This window comes from Sceloporus undulatus, chromosome 1 (genome assembly GCF_019175285.1).
Source record: "Sceloporus undulatus isolate JIND9_A2432 ecotype Alabama chromosome 1, SceUnd_v1.1, whole genome shotgun sequence".
Taxonomy (NCBI): Eukaryota; Metazoa; Chordata; class Lepidosauria; order Squamata; family Phrynosomatidae; genus Sceloporus; species Sceloporus undulatus.
In genome coordinates this window covers 84,413,604-84,434,959 of record NC_056522.1, presented here as the reverse complement: position 1 = coordinate 84,434,959, position 21,356 = coordinate 84,413,604, and the positions used below count along the sequence as shown (strand labels likewise).

Here is a 21,356-nt window from a genome sequence, read left to right as displayed (position 1 = left end):
GAGTAGGTGAGTTAAGCAGTGAGTAAGTTATCAGTTGTGCTATGAAGGTACTGCTGTAGGTTTAGGCTTTTTAATGCCTACCATAAGTATTTCTAATAACATTTTCAGTAAGTTTTACATAGGTCTCAGGGCTCTCAGGAATCACTATATCTGCAAAAATAAAACATAACCAGAATTGACTGCTTATCACAAATTCCTTCAGGCTCTTTCCTGGGGGATTTCCCAGGAAAGGAATAAACAACCAGGAACACTTTAATTCATACATTACTTTTTAAAAAAGAGAACCTAAATCAAGCATAGAATGCTTGAGCGTTCCATGAGAAAGATCTGAGAATCCAAACAAATCAGATGTATTGTAATCGATGGACTGTATCCAAAGCCCACCACTGAAATGGAAACTTTTGGCAGAACACATGTCCTCTTTCCACACTTGTTATCACACCCAGTGCTCTCTGGTGAGTTGGGGAGCAGATTTGTGAAGAGCATAGAGTGGGGTGGGAAGAAGAGGAATGGGAAAATCCATTGTGTTACCTTATGTTAGGAGGAAGCTAAATCCAATAAACCAGTAAGAGACTAGGGATGGTGGTTTCATTATAAGGATGGACACACTAATCCATGGACTGTGTTAACTGTCAATCCCAGGTAGTGCAGACACATGGAATCCATGTGATTTAAGTAAGTGCTGACTTAACATGACCCGTTCATTCTTTTAAGTCTATTGTAACTAGGACTAACAACTAGATTTAACCCATGACATTGGCTGCCTGTCATATTAAAGAAAGAGAGCCAACGTGGCATAGTGGTTTGAGAGTTGGACTATGATTTTGGAGACCAGAGTTCGATTCCCCAGTTGGCCATTTAAGCCACTGGGTGACCTTGGGCAAGTGACATACTATCACACAACAACAACAACAACATATTAGGAAAAGTAAGTTAACATAACGCACACATGCATACAATACATCTATGTCTTTATCCATTTTTCTCTGTTATCCTATTACCACATAAACAAATTAGATAGTGTCGTCAAATCAATCCCAGCTGCACATTCTTTGATAGCTCCTTCTTTTTAAGTCAATGAATATTATTAAAAATATCAAAAGTCAGAACTGGCCCTGAAATCTGTGACCTTACTGCAAAGCACCAGGAGGCTAAAGTTAATCTTAGAAAGATTTCCAGAAATCTGAAAATACCACATCTTACTTAAGAACATCTCTGAAGGAACACCCAAAAGGATATAAGACTGGTGACTGATTATACCTGCCAGACTAGCTGCTCCTCTGAGATAGAACTCTTTGTCTTCCTGGCCTTCTTCTTCCTCAGAGTGCAATGCTCTTGCCACTGCTGTTTCCAGGTCACGGCTCAAGTCATAGTCATGATCCCATTCCAAGGGGATGGAATCTACACTAGCAGGAGTATCCCGGCCTGACCTTTCACTTCGAAGTGGCTGGGGAAGGGACAGTGAAAGGTTGGAGGAAGGGTGAGGGGAAAGAACACTGTCTGCAGACTTGTCATGCCAGTGTGTGTCTGAAAGATCTGCTGATTCATCCAAATCCACTTCACGATCAGAGAGGTCATGTTCATCATCTGTGAGCTAGAAGGCAACATTAAAGAGTCAATTAATACTATTCTCAGTGGACTATACTAGTTCTTGCTAGGTCAAATGTCACTGTGTAACATTCAGACTCCAGTGTTGCTTCTTTCTTTGCTGGTTTTGTGTTTGCTTTTATTGAAAAAAGCAGATAACATTAGTAAAAGTAGCTAAATATAACCACATCTTAAATCCTTAATACTTGTCACTGGTTGCCTATCAGGTATTTGTTGCTGTCCAACAGATGCTATCTCCCGCCAGGCAAGATTTTGAAATGGAATTAGAGTAAATATAAAAAGATATTAATTTGGACCAGTACTAGCTTCTTTCCTTTCATCTTCTGAAAAATCAGCATTCTCCCATTAGGTTGTTGTAGTTTGGTTTCCAAACCTTTTTTTCTGTAATTCTCTTTTGCATATTCCATCTGAAGACTTAAAAGAATAACACTTGTGTATATGTAAATACACAATGTATTTACAATGAAGGTTCTATGGTAATCAATATGTAATTCAAGAGAGATTTTGTAACTCTTATCTTACAATTTCATGCTGTTATATGTTTGCCACTTAGTCTAGATCAGGGATGGGCAAGACTGTGTTCTCCAGATGTTTTGGACTACAGATTTCTTCCACAACCCCTCACTATTGGCCATACTCTCTGTTGATAGGATCTGTAGTTCAAAACATCTGAATGGCAGCCTTCAGAGGTAGAGACTAGAAATCAGATTTTATTCTGATCAATAGATTTTATTCTGATCAGACCTTAGCTTTAGCATTTCTAAGCAGTGGCCTATGGAGAAATATTATCTTGCAATAACAATATAATGGCAAATAATTATGTTTACAAATTATACGTACAGGGAGACGGATTAATTTTTTATGATACCGTTCCACCCGGCCAAAGACCTCCTGGCAGTATCGTCGGAGCTCGTCCAGTTCTTCTTCAATGACAGCTGCATCCAGGGGTTCACTTTTTTCTATCAGTTGCTCACCTTGGGCAATGATCTGCTCAATTTTGTTGTTGTTCAGTGAGATCTCCTGCTGAAAGGCCTGCAACGCAGAGATGCAATTCTTTATTTTTAAAAAAAGTGTGCAACGTATACTATCAGGTGAATTTACAAAATACCGTATGTTTTGTTTAGTGAAGATTTGCAACATGAACAACTTAGAGTACATTCCTGCTGTGGACTACAATTTCCAGTGGCCAAAGAAAAGATATGGTGGAACTTGAATTTTCTCAGGTCATTCCCTCATAGTATCAGCAGCTATTGAAGATTCCTATAAAATATATATCCAGATTGTGCTTTCCTAATCTGTTATGTTATTTGATGAAGATTTCACTTCATGTAAAGGTTCTGCTTTGTATTCTGAATAATTCAGGGGGAGAAGTTGGGACCACTGATGTGAACTCACTCATCACATTGCAATTGGGCCTCGAACTGAAAACCTTGCAATCATCAAGTCAGTGTCTTAATTGCTGAACCACCGCGTCCATGTTAGTGTACACACATATATGTATATGTGTAAAATTTTAGCTGGGATGAAAGCAGTTAGTAGACTGGGTACAAGGGAGAAAGCAATGGATGAGGACAAACTTCTTGAAAGCCAATCATGTCTTCCACAAGACTTCACAGGTGGCATGACCAGACCTGCCATTCTGTGTAAGTCCACAAAGAAAAACTCAAATTCACAGGAGTAGGATGCTTCATATATAACCTCTCTCTGGTCACAAGACATGCTTTAGGGAAGGTGTGAGGCATTTCAGGAAAGACATCTGAATAATTTGGGAGGTTGGCATTACACATCTGTAACTTTTCCTTTGCTACTGAATTTAGCACTGGGCACTCTCTTCTCTAAATATGTTATGTCAAGAAGTTCCAGTTTTCATACACCATCTATGTGAATACATGTTAAAACACTACTTACTAGCTTGGCAGGAAGATAAAGGTGGTGTGGATCCATGCTTATAGTGTATAATGTATCCTGTTTAATGTTTTATGCTTATGAAATATTCAGTAAAGAAACATATTTAATAATAATCATTACAATATTAAGCACTGTTGCTTTATGTTATTGTGTTGCTTCAGGTTATGTCTTCATACCTTGAGTTGTTTTATTTTTGCTTGAACATCACATTCAGAGAAGTGTTCAATATTGGTCAACTGTAGGTCCATCTCTGTTAGCCAGACCAAAATGTTGTCACGTGCTGTCTCAAACTCTTCACGCTGGCCAATGAAATGCTAAAAAAAAAGAAAATAAGGTACAGTTATTGACTAAAGTGCCTGGAGTTTAAAGCTTTGCCATTTCAAACAGAATTTATAAAGGAAACAAGATAAAACAAGAAATGAACAAACAAAACTTAAAAGGTCATAGGGAAGATTGTGATGTGCTCAAGCTATACATACATACACTTTCCCTTCCCTATATTGATATACCACCAAAAGGAATGAACTTCAAAAGAAGAAATACTTTAAGTCTGCGGAGGATGGAAGTCACTCGTTTTTGCAAATTGTCCCATCTCTGATTTCCTTCATGGACCATCTGTTTCAGGCTGCAAGCAGAATCAGTGCGGTTTTCCCGAGCCAAGCGACGGTACTGCTTGTTAATCAGTTCCAACTGAGTCAGGCTTTCATGCACTTGTCTCTGAAAAGCCTTAAAAAACAGAAACAACAAAACAGTCTATCAGAGCACTGGTTTTTCTAATAAGCTATGGTTTAAATCCCCACCACTTAATTGGTGGTAGTTCTACACAAGAAAAATCTTTGAAGCTCAAAATTATCATCAAAACCCAGGGTCACACAGTATATATACCCACTCTCTTCCAGGTTAGCATTCTCTGAAGATGCCAGTCACAGATGCTGGCAAAATGGCAGGAATAAACTCTTGTAGAACATGGCCACATAGCCCAAAAAAACCCACAAAAAACTATTAACAAAACATTTACGTGGGCATAAAAAGAGGGAATATCAGTGACTCTCATTTGAGGCTGCAATACTGTATTCAAAGTCTATTCAAACTTTCTTTCAGTGAATATAGAATTACCTTATTACAGTGGAATGTCACTAAAAATGGCACTGCCATATGGAGTCATTCCATTTACCAGCTTTATGTGTAGCATCTTCACCTATTTTGAATCCAGACCCATCCTGCATAGGATTGTTGGTAATTGTTTAGGATCACTCATCCTTTGCCCAAACTTTGTACCAGAATTGTGGCTGTGCCCCTGGGCTAGAGTAGGTTTGGATCCGGTATAACCAAGCTCTTCCCTCTTCCAAGTTCTTCTCCACTCCCTTTTTGACTCTTCTGCTGGCAGATCAGAGTCAGAAGAGTAATTCTGCTTGTAGACTACTCTATCTGTAATCAGCCGGCAGAAAAGGTTGTTGCTGACAGAAGAGCATCTCTGCTGACAGGGAAGGACTTTCCATGCCCCCACATATTTGAGTTAGGATTGTACTCATCTATAGAATACTAGCTGTAGCCCCAGATTCAGGACATGGGTTCTGTTAATGTAATACATTAACCACCCACATTAGCACACTACACTCTTATAGTGCTGCTATTCCACATTTACTGCTCTGGCTGCCTCCTGTGGCATTCAGAAGCTTGTAGTTCAGTGAGGCCTAAGAATTCTCTGGCTAAGAATTCTAAATGCCCCTCCTTAAACTGTAAATCCCAGAATGCAACAGGAGGAAGTCAAAGTGGAGGAATAGCGCTGTAAGGGTGCAGTGCAGTAATATAGTATGTTATGAATTGGGAAGGGACTTTTCACTACTTAAAATCAGCTAAAAATCCTGGAAAATAACAATTTCCTCCACATTTCCTTGTATGCTGGTGTTATTCACTGCGTTGTTTGAATCTACTTTCTCTGCATTAATTTTTGTGGCATACCTACTACTGTCTTCAATTGCACATTGATGTTAAGGATACAGTTAATGAAAACCTGCAGCAAGGACATTCCACTGAACAAGAATCAGAGCAATTATGCTACTATTACAGCTATCTGATGATCATAACACATAAGCTGGTACAAAAATGTTTAAAGTTGGATTGCATATCAATCTAATCTATTGGGGACATTATGCAAATAAAAATAACAGAGTATATTTCCTATAATACATTACCAAAGTATCAATAAATAAAGCATACAAACTACAGCTCATATAGAGCCACACATTAAAGATATGAAACAAAGAAATTATAGAAGTATACATGCACTGGGGAAAATCAGTAATATTGGAACTACTTTGTAACAGCCTTGAACCACCACATTTCACAAAACAAAGCAACCTACAGACAGTGTCACATTTTAGGGTGAAGCAACAACATATTGTTTTTGCTCTTATTTGTTTTGATCATTCTGGTAATTAAAATGAAAATAGGCAGTTGTGCATCAATACTGTAGTCAAGGACAAAAGAGCACTGTGTGATTTGAAGCAGCAAAAATCCCTGTAGCATTCTTCTTACAAATGAGCAATCTAATTTAAATGTCAGTTAGAATTGCTTGTAGGTAGGTATGAAAGAAAGAGATTCCCTCCAGCTGCACTGAAATCTGTAAGCAGACTTCCAAAGCCAGCAGAAGTAGTTTCTCCACAGAAAAAAAATGCACCTGTTTCTAACTTTATAAAACATACTGGTCACTTAGAACAGACAGCCCTTATGTTCATTCAGTCACAGTTGTTTTTCACCTGTTAATAACTTTTGTACAGAAAAAGGACAGCTGCACATATTTTCAAGTTCTTACTGCTATCTTAAACATAATGGGTTTCTGTACTGACATGACCAGCCTCATTTAATCTCTGGTCAACTACTCTAAAATGGCATTTGTGAGTGAGAACATTTGAATCACATTATTACCACTACAACTTTTTAACAAAATCCTTGGAATATGACCAAATGCAAATAAGGAAAGATTCTGGAAGCTTTAAAAACTGGATAAATGAAATTTTAAGATGTGCAGCTTTTCTCATGTCTGTTCCTGTTAAATTTTTCTCACATCTATATATCTGTTAAAGGAATTTGACTTCTTTCCCTCTGGTTTTTACTCTAATATTTGTAGTTGAAAATAGAAACAGTAAAGAAGTTCTAAGTTAAAATTATTTGTGGAGAACTTTATTAATAAGGACACTCCTTCATCTGCAATAATTACACTTTCAGACTGTGGATAGATAAAAAGAAAGCCACTTGAAACAGTAAGGATTAGCACTATACATCTTCACATACTGTATATACTTGTGCATAAGTCTAGATACTTTAGACAAAAAATTGACAAAACTATCTGGGTCAACTTATCCATGTATCAATGCAAATACTGTACCTTAACTCTTATTTTAAAAAAGGAACCATCCCCTTCTCTGAGTGGCTAAAGGCAAGAACTTAATTGACCCTGGGGGAATCTAAAAGAAGCACTGACCCCCTCTACTCTCTTCACTGCAGCGTCTGGCCTTTCTGAATGCTTGTGTGGGAAAATAGAGCCAGCAGTGATGGTGGCTCATTGGAGCTTCCCCTCAAAGAAATGCTGAGAGAGTAGACATGTATTCATTTTCTTAGCCCTGCCTATGCTTGGTTGGCTCACCCCCTACCTCTCAAAGCCACCATTTGCTATAGCTCCCTCCTCATCCATCCAAACTTTGGCGCGTTACAGACTGCCTGAAAGTGGTAGTTTGCCACCGCCTCCATTTTCGCCGCCAGGAAGCTGCAGCCTCCAAATGGGGAGGCTTCCCGGAGGCGGAAAAAGAAGCCACAAAAAGCGGCTTCTTTTCGCACTGCGCTTGCGATGCATGAGTGCGCAAATGGCACACTCGTGATGTCACAAGGCAAGGGGGACGTGCAGATTCTAAGCGTCCGGCACGTAAAAATGGCCACACCCGTGTGTATAGGGCGCCGCCATTTTTACACCCCTGTCACGTGCTAGGGGTGAGGCCGGTATGGACACTAGGTCCTCAGCCAACCCCTAGCACATGACGGGGGCGGCGCAAAGGCCCATGCGGAACGGGCCTTTAGGATGAGCACAGTTATGACTGCCAGAATTTTTAAAGTTCTTTAGCATCATTTTTCTTTGCTATGTTTTTTACATCCTTTGTTTCATGCCTCTACATTTTCTATAATGAAAAAAAAGGAGGGGAGGGCAGTCTAATTGATTTTCATGGTGGTTGAAAGTTTCTTTCATGGGGTATCTGAATATGTCAAGAAACTTCTTCTCATAGAGTACAAGAACATTTGCAAATATTGTTTCAACTGGTATTCACGATAAAAGATAATGAAACAAAAGTTAGAGTGAGAATCCACAGAAGGAAACAAGTCTACGCTTTAGTAATAAGAAGATACTAAAATATGTTCGATAGAGTTTAATTTAGCAGAACTCATTAAATACTCAGTATTTGCAGTGAGTTAAGAGTAGATGCAATAAAAGGACAGAAAGGTCTAATTTTTTACTCCTCCAGAGAAATGGATTGTTCAATCATGAGAACCTACTCATGCATACATAATAGTATTTGTGAGACCAAGTCCTATTAGGTTGGCCACAATTTGAAAAGAACTGGAATGGGAAGAGAAAAAGGATACAAGAGGTTTTCAAATTTAAAAAGTCAGAAAAGGCAAAGCAAAAAGCATTAAGGATCTTTTCAGATCTAGAACAGTTTACAATATCATATGCCAGAATATTAATAAGATTGGTTTCCATGTAATGTTTGCAATCCTCTAAACTGAGCATGGGGGGGATGAGTGATCCTCCAAATATTATTGCCTTCTACTCTAATTAATCCTAGCCAACAAAGTTAATGTTAAGGTTTGACGCAAACTGCACTTCAAAAACATTTGGAGAGCCACCCAATTCAGACCATTCCTAAACTCTAGTTCTAGTTCAGACCATTCCTACTCAGCCTTTTCATCAAAGCTAGCAAGTTATCTTATTTTAACTTTCCAAATCAGAATTGGAAACTATAGTTTAAAGTTAATTTGTGGTCCTGATCTGAAGAGTAAGTACAAACAATTGTTTTCCTGATTCCAGTGTAATGGCAATCTATGATTTACCTAAATGATGCAGTAACTAATTGGTTCTAACTGGTGCATGTGGAAGCACAAGACTTATTTATTCTCCTCTAAACCATGGTGTAGTTGATTGCAAATTTCAGCTGGAATTGCACATAATGCTAAAACATAGTTAATTACTACATGTGCAAGACACGTCTTGGTCTGCTTCCTCCACATGTTCACCCACACAGCCATAAGACAGGACCAGGTCCTGTTTCCATTCTGAACTCACAGCAATGATTAATTGGGTCATGGTAAGCTATGGATCCATAGGGCATACTGCCCTGTTAGTCCTGCTCCCATCTAAATAAACCATGGACCTTCATCCTGAAGTTTGTTTATTGTGTTACCTGGCTGCTAGTAACTTCTCTTCTCTAGTTATTCACTCCCTATGTACCAAATAAATAATCAAAGAGCAAATCTTGTATTCTTTCTATGGTTTGTTGGGAATTGCCAGATGATGCAATAAACCAAAGGTGGGCATTTTGTGGCCTTCCAGATGTTGTTGGACTGCAATTTTCATCAGCTCTACCCACCATAGCCAGTGATGAGGCATTATGGCAACTGCTGGCCAACATCTGGAAGACCACAGGCCGATCGCACCTGCAGTAAACTGAAAAGAGAGCTTGGCTGTTCCTATTCTAAGCAGGAGTGATTGAGCATCATGCACATGAATATTCACTCACAGCAAGCTGGGGTGCCTGTCTTTTGTGTATATCAAACAAATTCACCCATTATGGCTTAACCAAGAACTGCAGTTAGCATCAAATGCAGTTTAGAAAGACAAGTTAGGATAATTAACAATGGTTTCAAATTGGCTTGTGTCCCTAAACCATAATTATACTAGAAACATTTTTTTCTAAAGACGTAACCAGTTAGTTAAGAATGGAATTGGGGGTTTCTAATTTCTTTCTTCCTCTCCTTCCACTGGAGGAGGTAGGGGGAGAGCACACAAGGATAAGTGTTGCTCATATAATTCTAAACTATAATAGAGCATTATATAAGAATCTGGCCATTTCATGTGAAGGTTTTAGAAACTTCAAAATTGATCTGATAGCATTTACCTTTTTCCATTAGCAAATTAATTCTCATGAAACAGTCTAATTTCTAATGATTCTTATTTATAAAGATTCTCCCTATTAAGTAGTGTGTCCTCTGACACGGCGGGAACAAGATCACTGCGATAATAGGATCAGAAGAGATAGTATTTTAAATATAGCAAGTCACCTCAAATTTCTTTAGTTCTTCCTTAGCAACTGTGTATAGTACACCAGAAGAACTAGGGAAAGCAGCAGTCTTTTCAGAAATTTTCAGCCAATCTTCAAATCGAGAATAATCATCCAAGAACTTTTGCCACAGTCGCCATGTTTCTTCAATTCTGGAAGAGAAAATAAGGATATGGTGAGATTCCCCTTAAATAATTTTGGGTTCCTCATCCAGTTCACCAGCTGCAATAGAAAAATGATGCTGCACATTTAAGCATGTCCAAGCAAATAACAGTTTCATTGAACAATAACTGGCTTTTAACCAAAGAGTGACAGTAACTTTGATTTACAAGCAATATAAATTACTGGCTAAATCCAGCCTGAGTTGTGATAAGACAGCTGTGGGTTGTTATTTTTTCCTTTTTATGCACTGCAATTTCTCATTTGGAAGTCATATAAAGCCTTATTTTGAGCTCATTGTAAGTACACTGTAAACCAAGTACTGAGCAGAAGAGGTCCAGAAATGCAGACTTCTTTATACAAACTGCAGCTGCTCTAGCATGATTTCCTAATACAAAAAAGATGAATATCTCAGCATGTCAACAGAGTGTTGAATTTAAGGGACAAAAGAAGTTTTCCATCTTATGTATGTTAAATATTATACTAGCAAATTAGGAAGTGTATCTATCATGATGCAGTAACGAAATGTGAGGTCACACATCATCAAAATGTAAGTTAGTAATTAAAATTTGAAAAATTACTGTCCGGATCCATGGATTAAAAAAAACCACAAAATCATTTCAGTGTGATTATAAGATGTTTTATGCTGAGTCAAATCACTGGTCTGTTTATCTCAGTACTGTCTACACTGATGACTCTCCATGAGGCAGGTCTAGCCGCAGGTGGTTCACTGCAGATAGCTCACCTGTCAACATGGCAGGCCACTGTACAATAAAATGAACAATAGAAATGAAGTATATAAAAGGATCTTGTAGCACCTTTGAGATTAACTGAGCAAAAGAAGTTGCAACATAAAGTTTCATAGACTAGGACCCGATCCACACGGGCGTAAAGTACGTCCCCAGGATGTACTAGGGTTAGGAAAGGGCATGCTTTACGCACACCCCTAACCCTAGTATGTCCTGGGGATGTACAAAATAGCGGTGCCTGTTCTACATGGGCGCCGCCATCTTGATGTAGTGGACGCTTAGCGCCTGCACGTTGCACGGTGCTAATGACACCGTGAGTGCGCCATTGGCACCTTGCGGCATCATTAGCGCACCGCAACAAGAAGCGCCATGTTGGCACTTCTTTTTTGCGGTGCCGGGGAGCCTCACGGTTTGGCTGCTGGGGCTCCTCGGCGCTGCTAATGGCGGCGGCAGCAGACCGCCACTTTCAGGCAGTCTGTAATGTGCCGAGGTCTACTTCTTCAGATGGGTTTAGCTAAGGATCATTTTCAGCACACTTAGGAGATAGTGTGGAATGAACCTGCAAACTTTAGCATGCAAAACAGGAAATTTTCCTCTTAACTACAGCCTTTTCTAAAAGGGAAATACAGAAGTTTGCATCTCTAAATGAAAATCAGCTTATGCTGTTCATTGACCTAAACAAAAGCTTCACACAGCTCAATGGACCAGTCTTCATAGATGTGACCACAGGTTTTATACCAAGATGAATTAGCATTTTAATAAATATTGCAAAACTGACAAGATTTCCATTCCATTTGGAGAAATCTGGGGAATAATGTGAAGAGTTACTTGGCTGAGTGCTTACTTGAGCCGTCTTTCCATTGACATGGCACAGATGTTCCGCCATCTTCGGTCCAGGTTTCGTGTGGCCTGTTGGATGGAGTCACATTCTGTTTCAGTTGCACAAGCATCGCAGTCATGGAGAAGGACTTCACAAAGGTTGAGGACAGATGCAACTCCAGTGCTGTGCTTTTCTATGTCTCTTTGCAGCTCCTGTAGATCAATAGATGAATTTGTAAACATCTTAAACAAACAGGGGTTTATTGGAAATATGCAGCGTGAACAAGCAGGACAAGCTTGGCATAGAGAGGATAGGAAAAGAGGTAAGTGGGGAGAAATTTCAAAACTTTCAATAAGTAATTGCCAATTTCGTGAATGCTTAGGGGATATATATATATATATATATATGGAAAAAAGAAACACTGTACCATTAAAGCACATGCCACTGTGGACAGCAGTAACTCTCAGCACATAAATGCAAATATTCATCTAAACAATTAAATGGCTTATGTTCTGCTTATGACAGCAAGGAGCTTTTTGCTTAAAAAAGAAGGAAATGACTTTTTGACCTGCATTGAAAACACTATTATAGTTATCTGTGGAGTATGGCGGGATACAGACCATCCCTTTCCCTGCCAGATCGGGGCCTGAGCAGCCACAATGGCAGCCTCAGAGGCCCCGATCTGCCGCTTTTCCAGGCCTCGGGGAAGCGGCAAATGCTGCTTCCCCCTGGCCTGGAAAGGAGTGTCCTTGGGGCTTCATGCCCCAGAACACCCCAGGGAGCCGCTGCCAGGAGAGAAAGGGGCCGCTCGGCCCCTTTCCCCTCAGCTTCGTTCCCGCAGCCATTTGGTGGTTGCGGGAATGAGGCACTCTCCAGGAAGGAGCTCCATTTCGGAGTTTTTTCTGGTGCTGCAAATAGGGCGCCCTATGCGCCCTGTAGTGGCACGAGCATGTCACGGATGTGCCATGCCATTTAGACGCGGCACGGCCATCACATCAAAATGGCAACGCCTATCTGTACAGGGTGCCGCCATTTTGACGTACGGAGTATGTGCTAGGGTTAGGGAGCGTCTGTAAGTACCCCTATCAGAAAAAAAATCAACTTGAAAGAATTTTCTGCAATTTCCTCAAGTATTTGTATATCTAAAAGTATTAGGGAGGGATTATTCTGGGGAGAAAGGGAGGTAGTTGTTTGCAAAAAGCCCATTAATTTTCTACCAAAAAAAAAAAAAAAAGGTTTCCTGTGCAGAAAACATGTTTAGAATCTCTCTGCAATACTTTGGAATGTCTAAATAAGAGGATATTGTAGAGAAAGAGAACCAATGTGTGATATAGTGGTTTGAGCACTGGACTATGCTCTGGAGAACAGGGTTTAAATCTCTGCTCAGCCACAGAAATCCACTGGGTGATTTTGGGCAAATCACACTCACAGCCTCACAAGTAGGCAAAGACAACCCCCCCCCCCCCTGAACATAGTTTGCCAAACTCTGCTCTCCCTTGCTTCCCACTGAAAGATCTGCATTAGGGCAATGGTTCCCAAACTTTTGTCCTCCAGATGTTTTGGACTTCAGCTCCGAGAATTCCTGATTGTTTGTCAAGTTGGCTGCGCTCTCTGGGACTTGAAGTCCAAAGCACTTGGGGGACCAAAAGTTGGGAATCACTGCCTTAGGGCCACCATAAGTTGGAAAAGAAGGCATATAACGACTGTGGAGAAATAATTGTTTTCTGTTGCAGCAAGGAGAAAACTGCAATTAAAATTTTCCTTGCATGTGAGGATGGAATAATCAAGCACTGACATCCCTAACGTGTGTGTGTGTGTGTGTGTGTCACATGGTTATATTTATAGCAGGAAAGGTATCTACTAGAGTAAACCTAAGCAAGAACTTTGATATAAGCTAAATCAATGGAAATACACACCTCATATCAGTGAGAATCCCCAGGCATTAAATCAGAAACTTGTCAACCGTAACTAATGACAGATTACAGGCATCCATTTTTTTGATCTGAGGTGCTACAGGACCCTGATGTACAAAAGCTACCCACAGTAACATTTTTCTTCTTAAATTTTCCAAAGCGTCTGCCACAATGTCAACATTGTTGTTTTCCAAGCTATCTCCTTTTCCCTCTTCACTTAATTTCATGTTGTGGGATAGCCAATTGGAAAATAAGAGGAGCACTCTCTTTTATGAAAGGCTAACTATCAGAATATATGAACACACAATGAGAAGTGCTCATGCACATGCAGTATGTTTCCTCACAGATAATGGAAAAGCTGCTGTACACTAAAGTCTCTGGATCATGGCCATAAAATGTAGTATTTACTATTCTGCAATATGGAAAATGCAAAGAATGTACTGCTTGGATGAACTATGATGCAACAAGTTTCTGAGAATCCCTTGTTTTAAATAATATGTTAGGACAGATTTATACTCTGATAGGATTTTAAAAATGATATTGGGGCTGAAATATATCCCATGAAAAAACTGGGGACAGAATTAAACCCTGTCAAAATGTTGGAATCTATACTAACAAAAGTCTGTGTATTTTCAGCAATGGAAGCTATAGAGATCCTAGGATTGTACTCTTTGGAGCTTTTGTAAAGTGTATTACAGTGGTACCTCGGGATACGAAATACCCAGGTTACGAAATTTTCGGGATACGAAAAAATCCCATAGGGAATCATTGTTCCGGGTTACGAATGTTTTTTCGGGTTACGAAAAAACTTTTGGTGCTTTTTTCGGCTTTTTCGCACGGAATCGCGGCTTTTCCCCATTAGCGCCTATGGCAATTCGGCTTACGAAGGCTTTTCGGGTTACGAAAGCGGCCGCGTTACGAATTAATTTCGTAACCCGAGGCACCACTGTACTTAACACTGGTATAGTTGATACTTCTACTGGGGGGAAATGGTTCATTAAAGTTCTCATCTTGCCTTTTACATCCAAATAAATCCAAATACATATCTGTGTTATTCTTGATCAGTATGCAAAGGGATTTTGTAACACCTTTGATATTAATTTTTAGATTTCAATCTACCTCAAATCTACAAAACCTTATGCTACTAACTTCTTTCTTTCAGTTAGTTTTAAAGGTGTTACAAGATCCCTTTGAACATGCAAATAAAGTCCAGGTTATCATCTTTACACAATAAGCAAACAATTAAAAAATGTGTTTATAATTGACATTGATCTTTTTTTATATTATATTGGGCCTTCTGTACTGGTGGGGGTTTGGTTTCTACCCTCCTGAACATACAAAATATATTGGGATCTCAAATCCATGTAAGTCTATGAATGGCATTGTGCATACATTTGCATCAGCACAGCTGTGTGCATTCACCGCCATTGACTTATATGGGGCAGAGCTAGCCACAAGTGTGTCACTGTGGATGGCTCACTGGCCAATATAGCAGGCCCACTGTACAATAAATGGAAAATCAAAATCCTTCATCTTAACCTTTAAAAAAATTAGGACAAATAAAATTATGATGGAGTGATAAAAGAACATGAAGGAAAGCGGGTAAACCCATCCCTCATTATGTTCCCACTATATATTGGTAGTCCCTATGAAAGCTATTGTTGGTGGTATGTAGATATAAGGTGATTGAATAAGATAGGCACGGTACAGACCACCAAAAATCAGTGTACCGGCGCCAGTATTAGGGTTAGGGAGCGTGCCCCATCCAAACAATGCGGCACGGGCGTGATATGTTCATGCTGCGTCAGGCCACTTGTGGTGGCCTAAAAGCGGCACTGGAAGGAGCTCCGAAACGGAGCTTCTTCTGGGAGGCGCCTTGTTCCCGCAGCCACCAAATGGCTTTCTGTCCTGGCTGTAGCTTCTGGGGTGTCCTGGGGCATGAAGCCCCAAGGACACCCCTTTTCATGACCAGGGAGAAGTAGCATTTTTCTGCTTCTCCCTGGTCCCCAAAAATGCCAGATTGGGGCCTTTGGGCTGCCGCTGTAGCTACCCTGGCCCCAATCTGTGCCTGAATGGAGCGGCTGCAGGCCGCCCCAAAGGGGCGGCCTGTAACCCACCATAGAAAGAAACTGAATAAGAATAGCTTTATTTTTGCACCATTTTAAAATGAACCATACAGCATAACACTGTGTCTGCACATGTTTGAGTCATGTGAGAATTAACATTTGGCTGTTTAGGGCACTGCCTCCCAGAATGATGGGATTTTACCTTTGTTCATTGTTGTTAACTGCTGTTGACTTATGGTGACCTTATGAATGAGTGACCTCCAAATCATCCTATCATCAACAGTCCTGCTGAGGTCTTGCAGACTCAGGGCCATGGCTTCCTTGATTGAGCCTATCCATCTGGAATGGGATCTTTTCCTTTTCCTTTTGCATTCTACCTCACCAAGCATTATTGTCTTCTCTAGGAAGTCATGTCTTTTCATGATATGACCAAACTATGACAGTTTCAATTTAGTCTTCTAAAGGGTTCTAGGGAGAGTTTCGTCTTGGTTTGCCCTAGGACCCATTTATTTTTTAGCAGTTCATGAGATATGTAGAATTCTTCTCCAGGACTACAGTTCAAATGATTTGATTTTCTTCCTATCAGCTTCCCTCACCGCCCAGTTTTCACAAGCATACATAGAAATTGGAAATATGATGGCATGAATCATCCTAATTTTAGCATTCAATGATATATCTTTCTAGTTCAGGAACTTGTCTCTTCCCTTCATAGCTGCCCTTCAAAGTCCTAGTCTTTTTCTTGCTTGATTGCAGTTTCCATTTTGACTAATGACTTGAGGCAATATATGGAAAATCTTGAACTATTTCAATGTCTTCATTGTCTTCTTCAAAATAATATAAATCATTTGAACAGCCCATGAGTTGTAGCGGTTTAAGAGTTGGACTATAATTCTGGAGATCAAGGTTTCAATCTCTACTTGGTCATGGAAACCCATGGGATGACCATGGGCAAGTCACACTTCTCTCAGCTTCAAAGGATGTCAATGGCAAACTCCCTCTGAAGAAACTTGCCAAGGAAACCCTGTGATAGGTTTGCCTTAGGGTCACCATAAATCAGAAACAAATGTTCACCTGTAAACCCGCTTTTGCATTTTCTTCCCTTCTCTAGTAATTATTCCAAGTCTGCTATTTTCTCCTAGTAGTATGGTGTCATCTGCATATCTTACATTGTTGGGGTTCCTTTCTCCAATTTTCACACATCAATCTTCAGAGTTTAATCTGCTTTATGTAAGATATGTTCATCATATAAATTAAACACATAAACTGATAAACTGCAGCCTTGTCCACCACCACCCCTTGCCAATTAGAAACCATTCAATTTCTTTATATTCTAGCTTGATGGTAGCCTCTGTCCTGAATACAGATTATGCATCAGGATAATAAAACGTTGTGGCATACTCTTTAAGAGTGAGTCATAATTTTTCATGATGTACAGAATCAAAGGCTTCTCTATAATCTATAAAGAATAGCCTGAATTTTGTCTAAAATTCTTTGATGTGATCCATTATCCAATGTATGTTTGCAATATGAGCTCTAGTGCCTCTTCCTTTCCCAATCTCAGCTTGAACATCTGGCATTTCATGCTCCATATAAGGTGAAAGTCATTGTAGAATTTAGAGCATCACTTTGTTTGCATGAAAGATCAATGCAAAAATCCTGTAGTTACTGCAAACCCTAGTGGCCCTTGTCTTGGGTAGTGGAATATATATTGAATGTTTCTAGTATGAGGGCCATTGTTTTGTTTTCCATATTTGTCAACATATTTTAGTTACAAATAGAAAATGAACAGTTCAATTGGTATGCTATCTGTTCCTGATGATTCATTTCTAGCCAGAGTCTTGAGTGCACCTTCCACTTCACTTTTTAAAAATGTAGATTCATCTTCAAATAGTTCTTCCTTGAATGACTCTGTCATCCTTTAATTTCTTTAACTTGTTCTGCACTATATTGTTTCAATCATCTTTTTATGTGGACTTGGTTATTTAATGTGTTCTCCTGTTGGATGTAAAGTACCCTCAAGGTTGGTTTCAATTTCTCTTTGATTTCTTGGATTTTGTAAAAATGATTTTGTGAAAATCTTTGTGAAAAGGATTTTGTTCTCTCTATTTCTCTGAATTGATTATAATAGCAGTCCATCTTTTCTCTGTGCTGTTGAATAATTGCATGCAGGGTTCTGACCTTATTTCTGTCACTTTTTACTTTTGCTTCTCTTCTGTCCTTAACTGCTTGAAGAGTTTCATCTGCTACTGAAGCTCCTCTTTTTTTTCTGGCTGTTGATAATGTCTTTTTTGCATTCCTAGAATCATAGAGTTGGAAGAGACCACAAGGGCCATCCAGTCCAACCCCCTGCCATGCAGGAACTCCCAATCAAAGCATCCCTGACAGGTTTAATAGTGCAACTCTATTTTTACACTGTCTTTAAATTCTATGGAGATGTTCTTCAGGTTGTATTTTGGGATGGCATTCAGTTCAGTGTTCTTCTTCAGCTTCATGCTAATTTTTTACATTGATAGTTTATGGTCTGTGCCACAATCTGCTCCTGGTCTTGGCTTTGCAGATATAATGGAGCTTCTCCATTTTCTCATTCCGATTATGTAGTTTATTTGGTTTCTATATTATCCATCAGGTGATGTCCATGTATACAGTTGCCTGTAGGGCTGCTAGAAGAATGTTCTGGTTGTGAACTAACTTTTGCCTCACAAAATTCAATCAGTCACTTTTCTGCTTCGTTTCTTCATCGTAGGCCAATTTTTCCTATAATGTTTGATTCTGCTCTGTTTTCTGTTGTAGGGCTGCTACTTTCTACTTTTGCATTCTAATAACCTATTATTAACAACAAGTCCTGTTTTCATGTGAGATCAATTTCTCCCCGGACTGTATCATAGCATCTTTCAGTTTCTTTTTCTGCCTCTTTACAGTGGACCATCTGAATTTGCTGGCGTTAGGGACACAGGATCACCATAAAATAAAAACAACAACCAACTATCTTTTTCAACCTGACAGAACATCTCTAGGATTCTCTAGGTCCTCCAGCACAACTCTATGGTCAGCATCCACCAGATATTGACTACAGAATTTTGCTGGAGGACCTACAAATGTCTAAAGAAATGTTCTCTCTAGGAAACTCTAGGTCCTTCAATGCAACATCTAGTGAAAGTTGGCCATATAGTCACACGGGAGGACTTGATTCCTAAAGGGAACATATTAATCAAATCCAGAAATAAACAAATCCACAAAAGCTGAAGCTTCCAATGTGGAGATCTGACTGTAGTTGGAGCATATACTTGAATTAAGTTACATTGATGGGTTTTCCCTGAAGATTATTATTATTCATTCAGACCTTCCATTATATCAGGTCTTGAATTACTGCTTTTGATACCTCTCTCCTCACTATTAATGCCACCCATTTCTTATCCTTTCATTTCCTGAGTAATATATTGTGTAATTATCTGACTCAAAATGTCCCATTCCTTTCCAATTTAGCTTGTACAGTATTGAAGTGTGTATCCACTCCATTTGATGTTCCACTATGGAATAATGAAACCAGACAAACAGGTTGGGGTGGTAATGGGCCACTTTATTGACCTAATTAAATCATTTCCATATCCTGGAAGACCACAAAGAGGGGGGAGCAACCTGTTTGGGGATCAACTGGGTCCTGGTGTCATTACCTTCCCTTGGGCGAGAACACCTTCCCCCCCGTGGAGCAGTCCATTTGACTGGACTGCCCTCCAGGCCAGATCTCTGGTGGAAGGCAGACCCAGGCACCCCCACCCAAGCCATGTAACTTTAGGAGTGGGGGCCAAAATCCCAGGTCTACCTCAAGCATCGAGTCCTTCCCCACCTCTGGGCCGTGGTAACCCTAGAAAGGTGGTTCCAGAGATCTACCTACACCACAAGGGGGTGCCACGGTGTACGCCAAACTCTTACATTCTCCCCACTACTTGCCACAGAAAGGGACAGGTGTCTGCCTAGTCCCTTTCCTTACAGAGAGGGCACATGGATGGTCAGGGCTCCCCTTAAGTTGGCTATAGCCCCACTCCCCATGCAGCATCACAGTTTGAAGCACCACCCGCAGGGGACCCTAGCCTCATTCCATTGATCTATCAAATGGGGGTCCCTCATTGCCATTGCTGTGCAGGGAAGGTGTTTGGGACCCTCTTCTTGTTTTACTCTCTCTAGCTTCCCTGATTCATGTTTCTCACATTACGTGTTCCAAAAATATGATTCTGTGCAGCTCTGAACTTTGCTTTTATTTTTGAGCTTGTAAACAGCTGAATGTCCTTTTGGCTTGAGTCCAGGTGCATCATTAGCCACAGCACTTCTAGCAGTTGTTCTTCCAGTTTCAATGCCAGTTTGTATTTTTTAGTCATACAAAATAAATGGTACCGAGTTCTACTCAGAAAATCTTTTGTAATGAAATGCTAGTGGCAAGTATTTAAAAGGACAAAGTTGCAGACTCATTATAATTTGCAAGATTTGTAATAGATATGTCTTGAGATGAAGAATTATCTCCATTTAAAAAGGTCATTAAACATCTTCTTTGTTATATATTAAGTATTTTGTGTGGATCTCTCCATATGTGTACACACACATGCTTCAACACTTATCAAAATCAGAAGCATCTCTACAGTAAACATTTTCACAGGACATTTTATATCGCCTAGGACATGTAGTTACTGTTCTTGGACACTCCAGTCCAAATCTATACCATACATTTTGGCTATAGGGATAAAAATCTATATCAAGTGCAAGACTGTGTAATGATGCATTTTTCAATAATATTCCATATTTTGAGACTTTTAAATGAAAACAATGTACAAAAATATGATTTTGTGCAAAAGCTTGGACCAGAATCCTGTTGAGGACTGATGTTTTCATAAGTGGGCTTATCTCTGCAGAAATTAGAATTGGGCAGTTGCTGTTAAGAGCCTCACATAGGAGAGCTAGCGAAGTGATCAACACAATTGGGACCGATGCACATTGGGACCAGTTTGCATTGGTCCTATCAGGAATTGGGACACTGACTAGGGAGTGCCGATCAGGATACTTTTGTAATTGTAAGTTTCTCATTACACAGTTTTGCAAATGAATAATAGAGGTTCTTAGTCTTGTGCTACATAACTAAGTATGTGTAAAGTTATTTAACATACACCGTGATAGAAGATTCTGACCTGGATCATGTACAGATTTTTTTATGCAAAGTAAGCTTTCTGCTAACACCCTGATAGTTTCTTGTCCCCACTCCCAAAGAACAAGTGTTGATAACAGCCAAAACAGTCTGAAATATGAAAGACCTTGAAGCAGTTGGCTTTTTTTCTCAATGGAGTCTCAATGTATCAAGGAACATTTTCTCATCAAGGATGAAAAAAGTTGCAAATACTCTTTACATCCTTGTTTATAGGCTCTTTAAAAAGTGGGACTACAATCCCATACATACCCAGGATTAAATCCTATTGAATATAATAGGTGATTGAACAGACATGACTGTATTTCACTGTTAATCTCATAGTCCTCTGCATGCATCCTGGGAACACTTTGCTTTGGAAAAGCAGACTGGAACAGATGCAATACAGTGGTACCTCGGGATACGAAATACCCAGGTTACGAATTTTTCAGGATACGAAAAAATCCCATAGGGATTTATTGTTTCGGGTTACGAAAGTTTTTTCGGGTTACAAAAAAACTCCGGTGCTATTTTAAATGGAGCCGCGGCAGAGCCGCGGCTTTTTTCCCCATTAGCGCCTATGGGTTTTCGGCTTACGAAGGCTTTTCGGGTTACGAAAGCGGCCGCGGAACGAAAA

At 39.8% G+C, this 21,356-nt stretch overlaps 1 protein-coding gene across 1 annotated transcript in view; it reads right to left on the bottom strand.

Moving 5' to 3' along the window:
* Window positions 1-21,356, bottom strand: part of SYNE1 (spectrin repeat containing nuclear envelope protein 1) — a 429,497-nt gene that overhangs the window by 25,538 nt on the left and 382,603 nt on the right. The window contains 6 exon segments of the mRNA XM_042446890.1: window positions 1,261-1,594; window positions 2,449-2,640; window positions 3,693-3,830; window positions 4,060-4,242; window positions 9,847-9,997; window positions 11,598-11,785. Coding sequence (XP_042302824.1) covers window positions 1,261-1,594; window positions 2,449-2,640; window positions 3,693-3,830; window positions 4,060-4,242; window positions 9,847-9,997; window positions 11,598-11,785 — 1,186 coding nt within the window.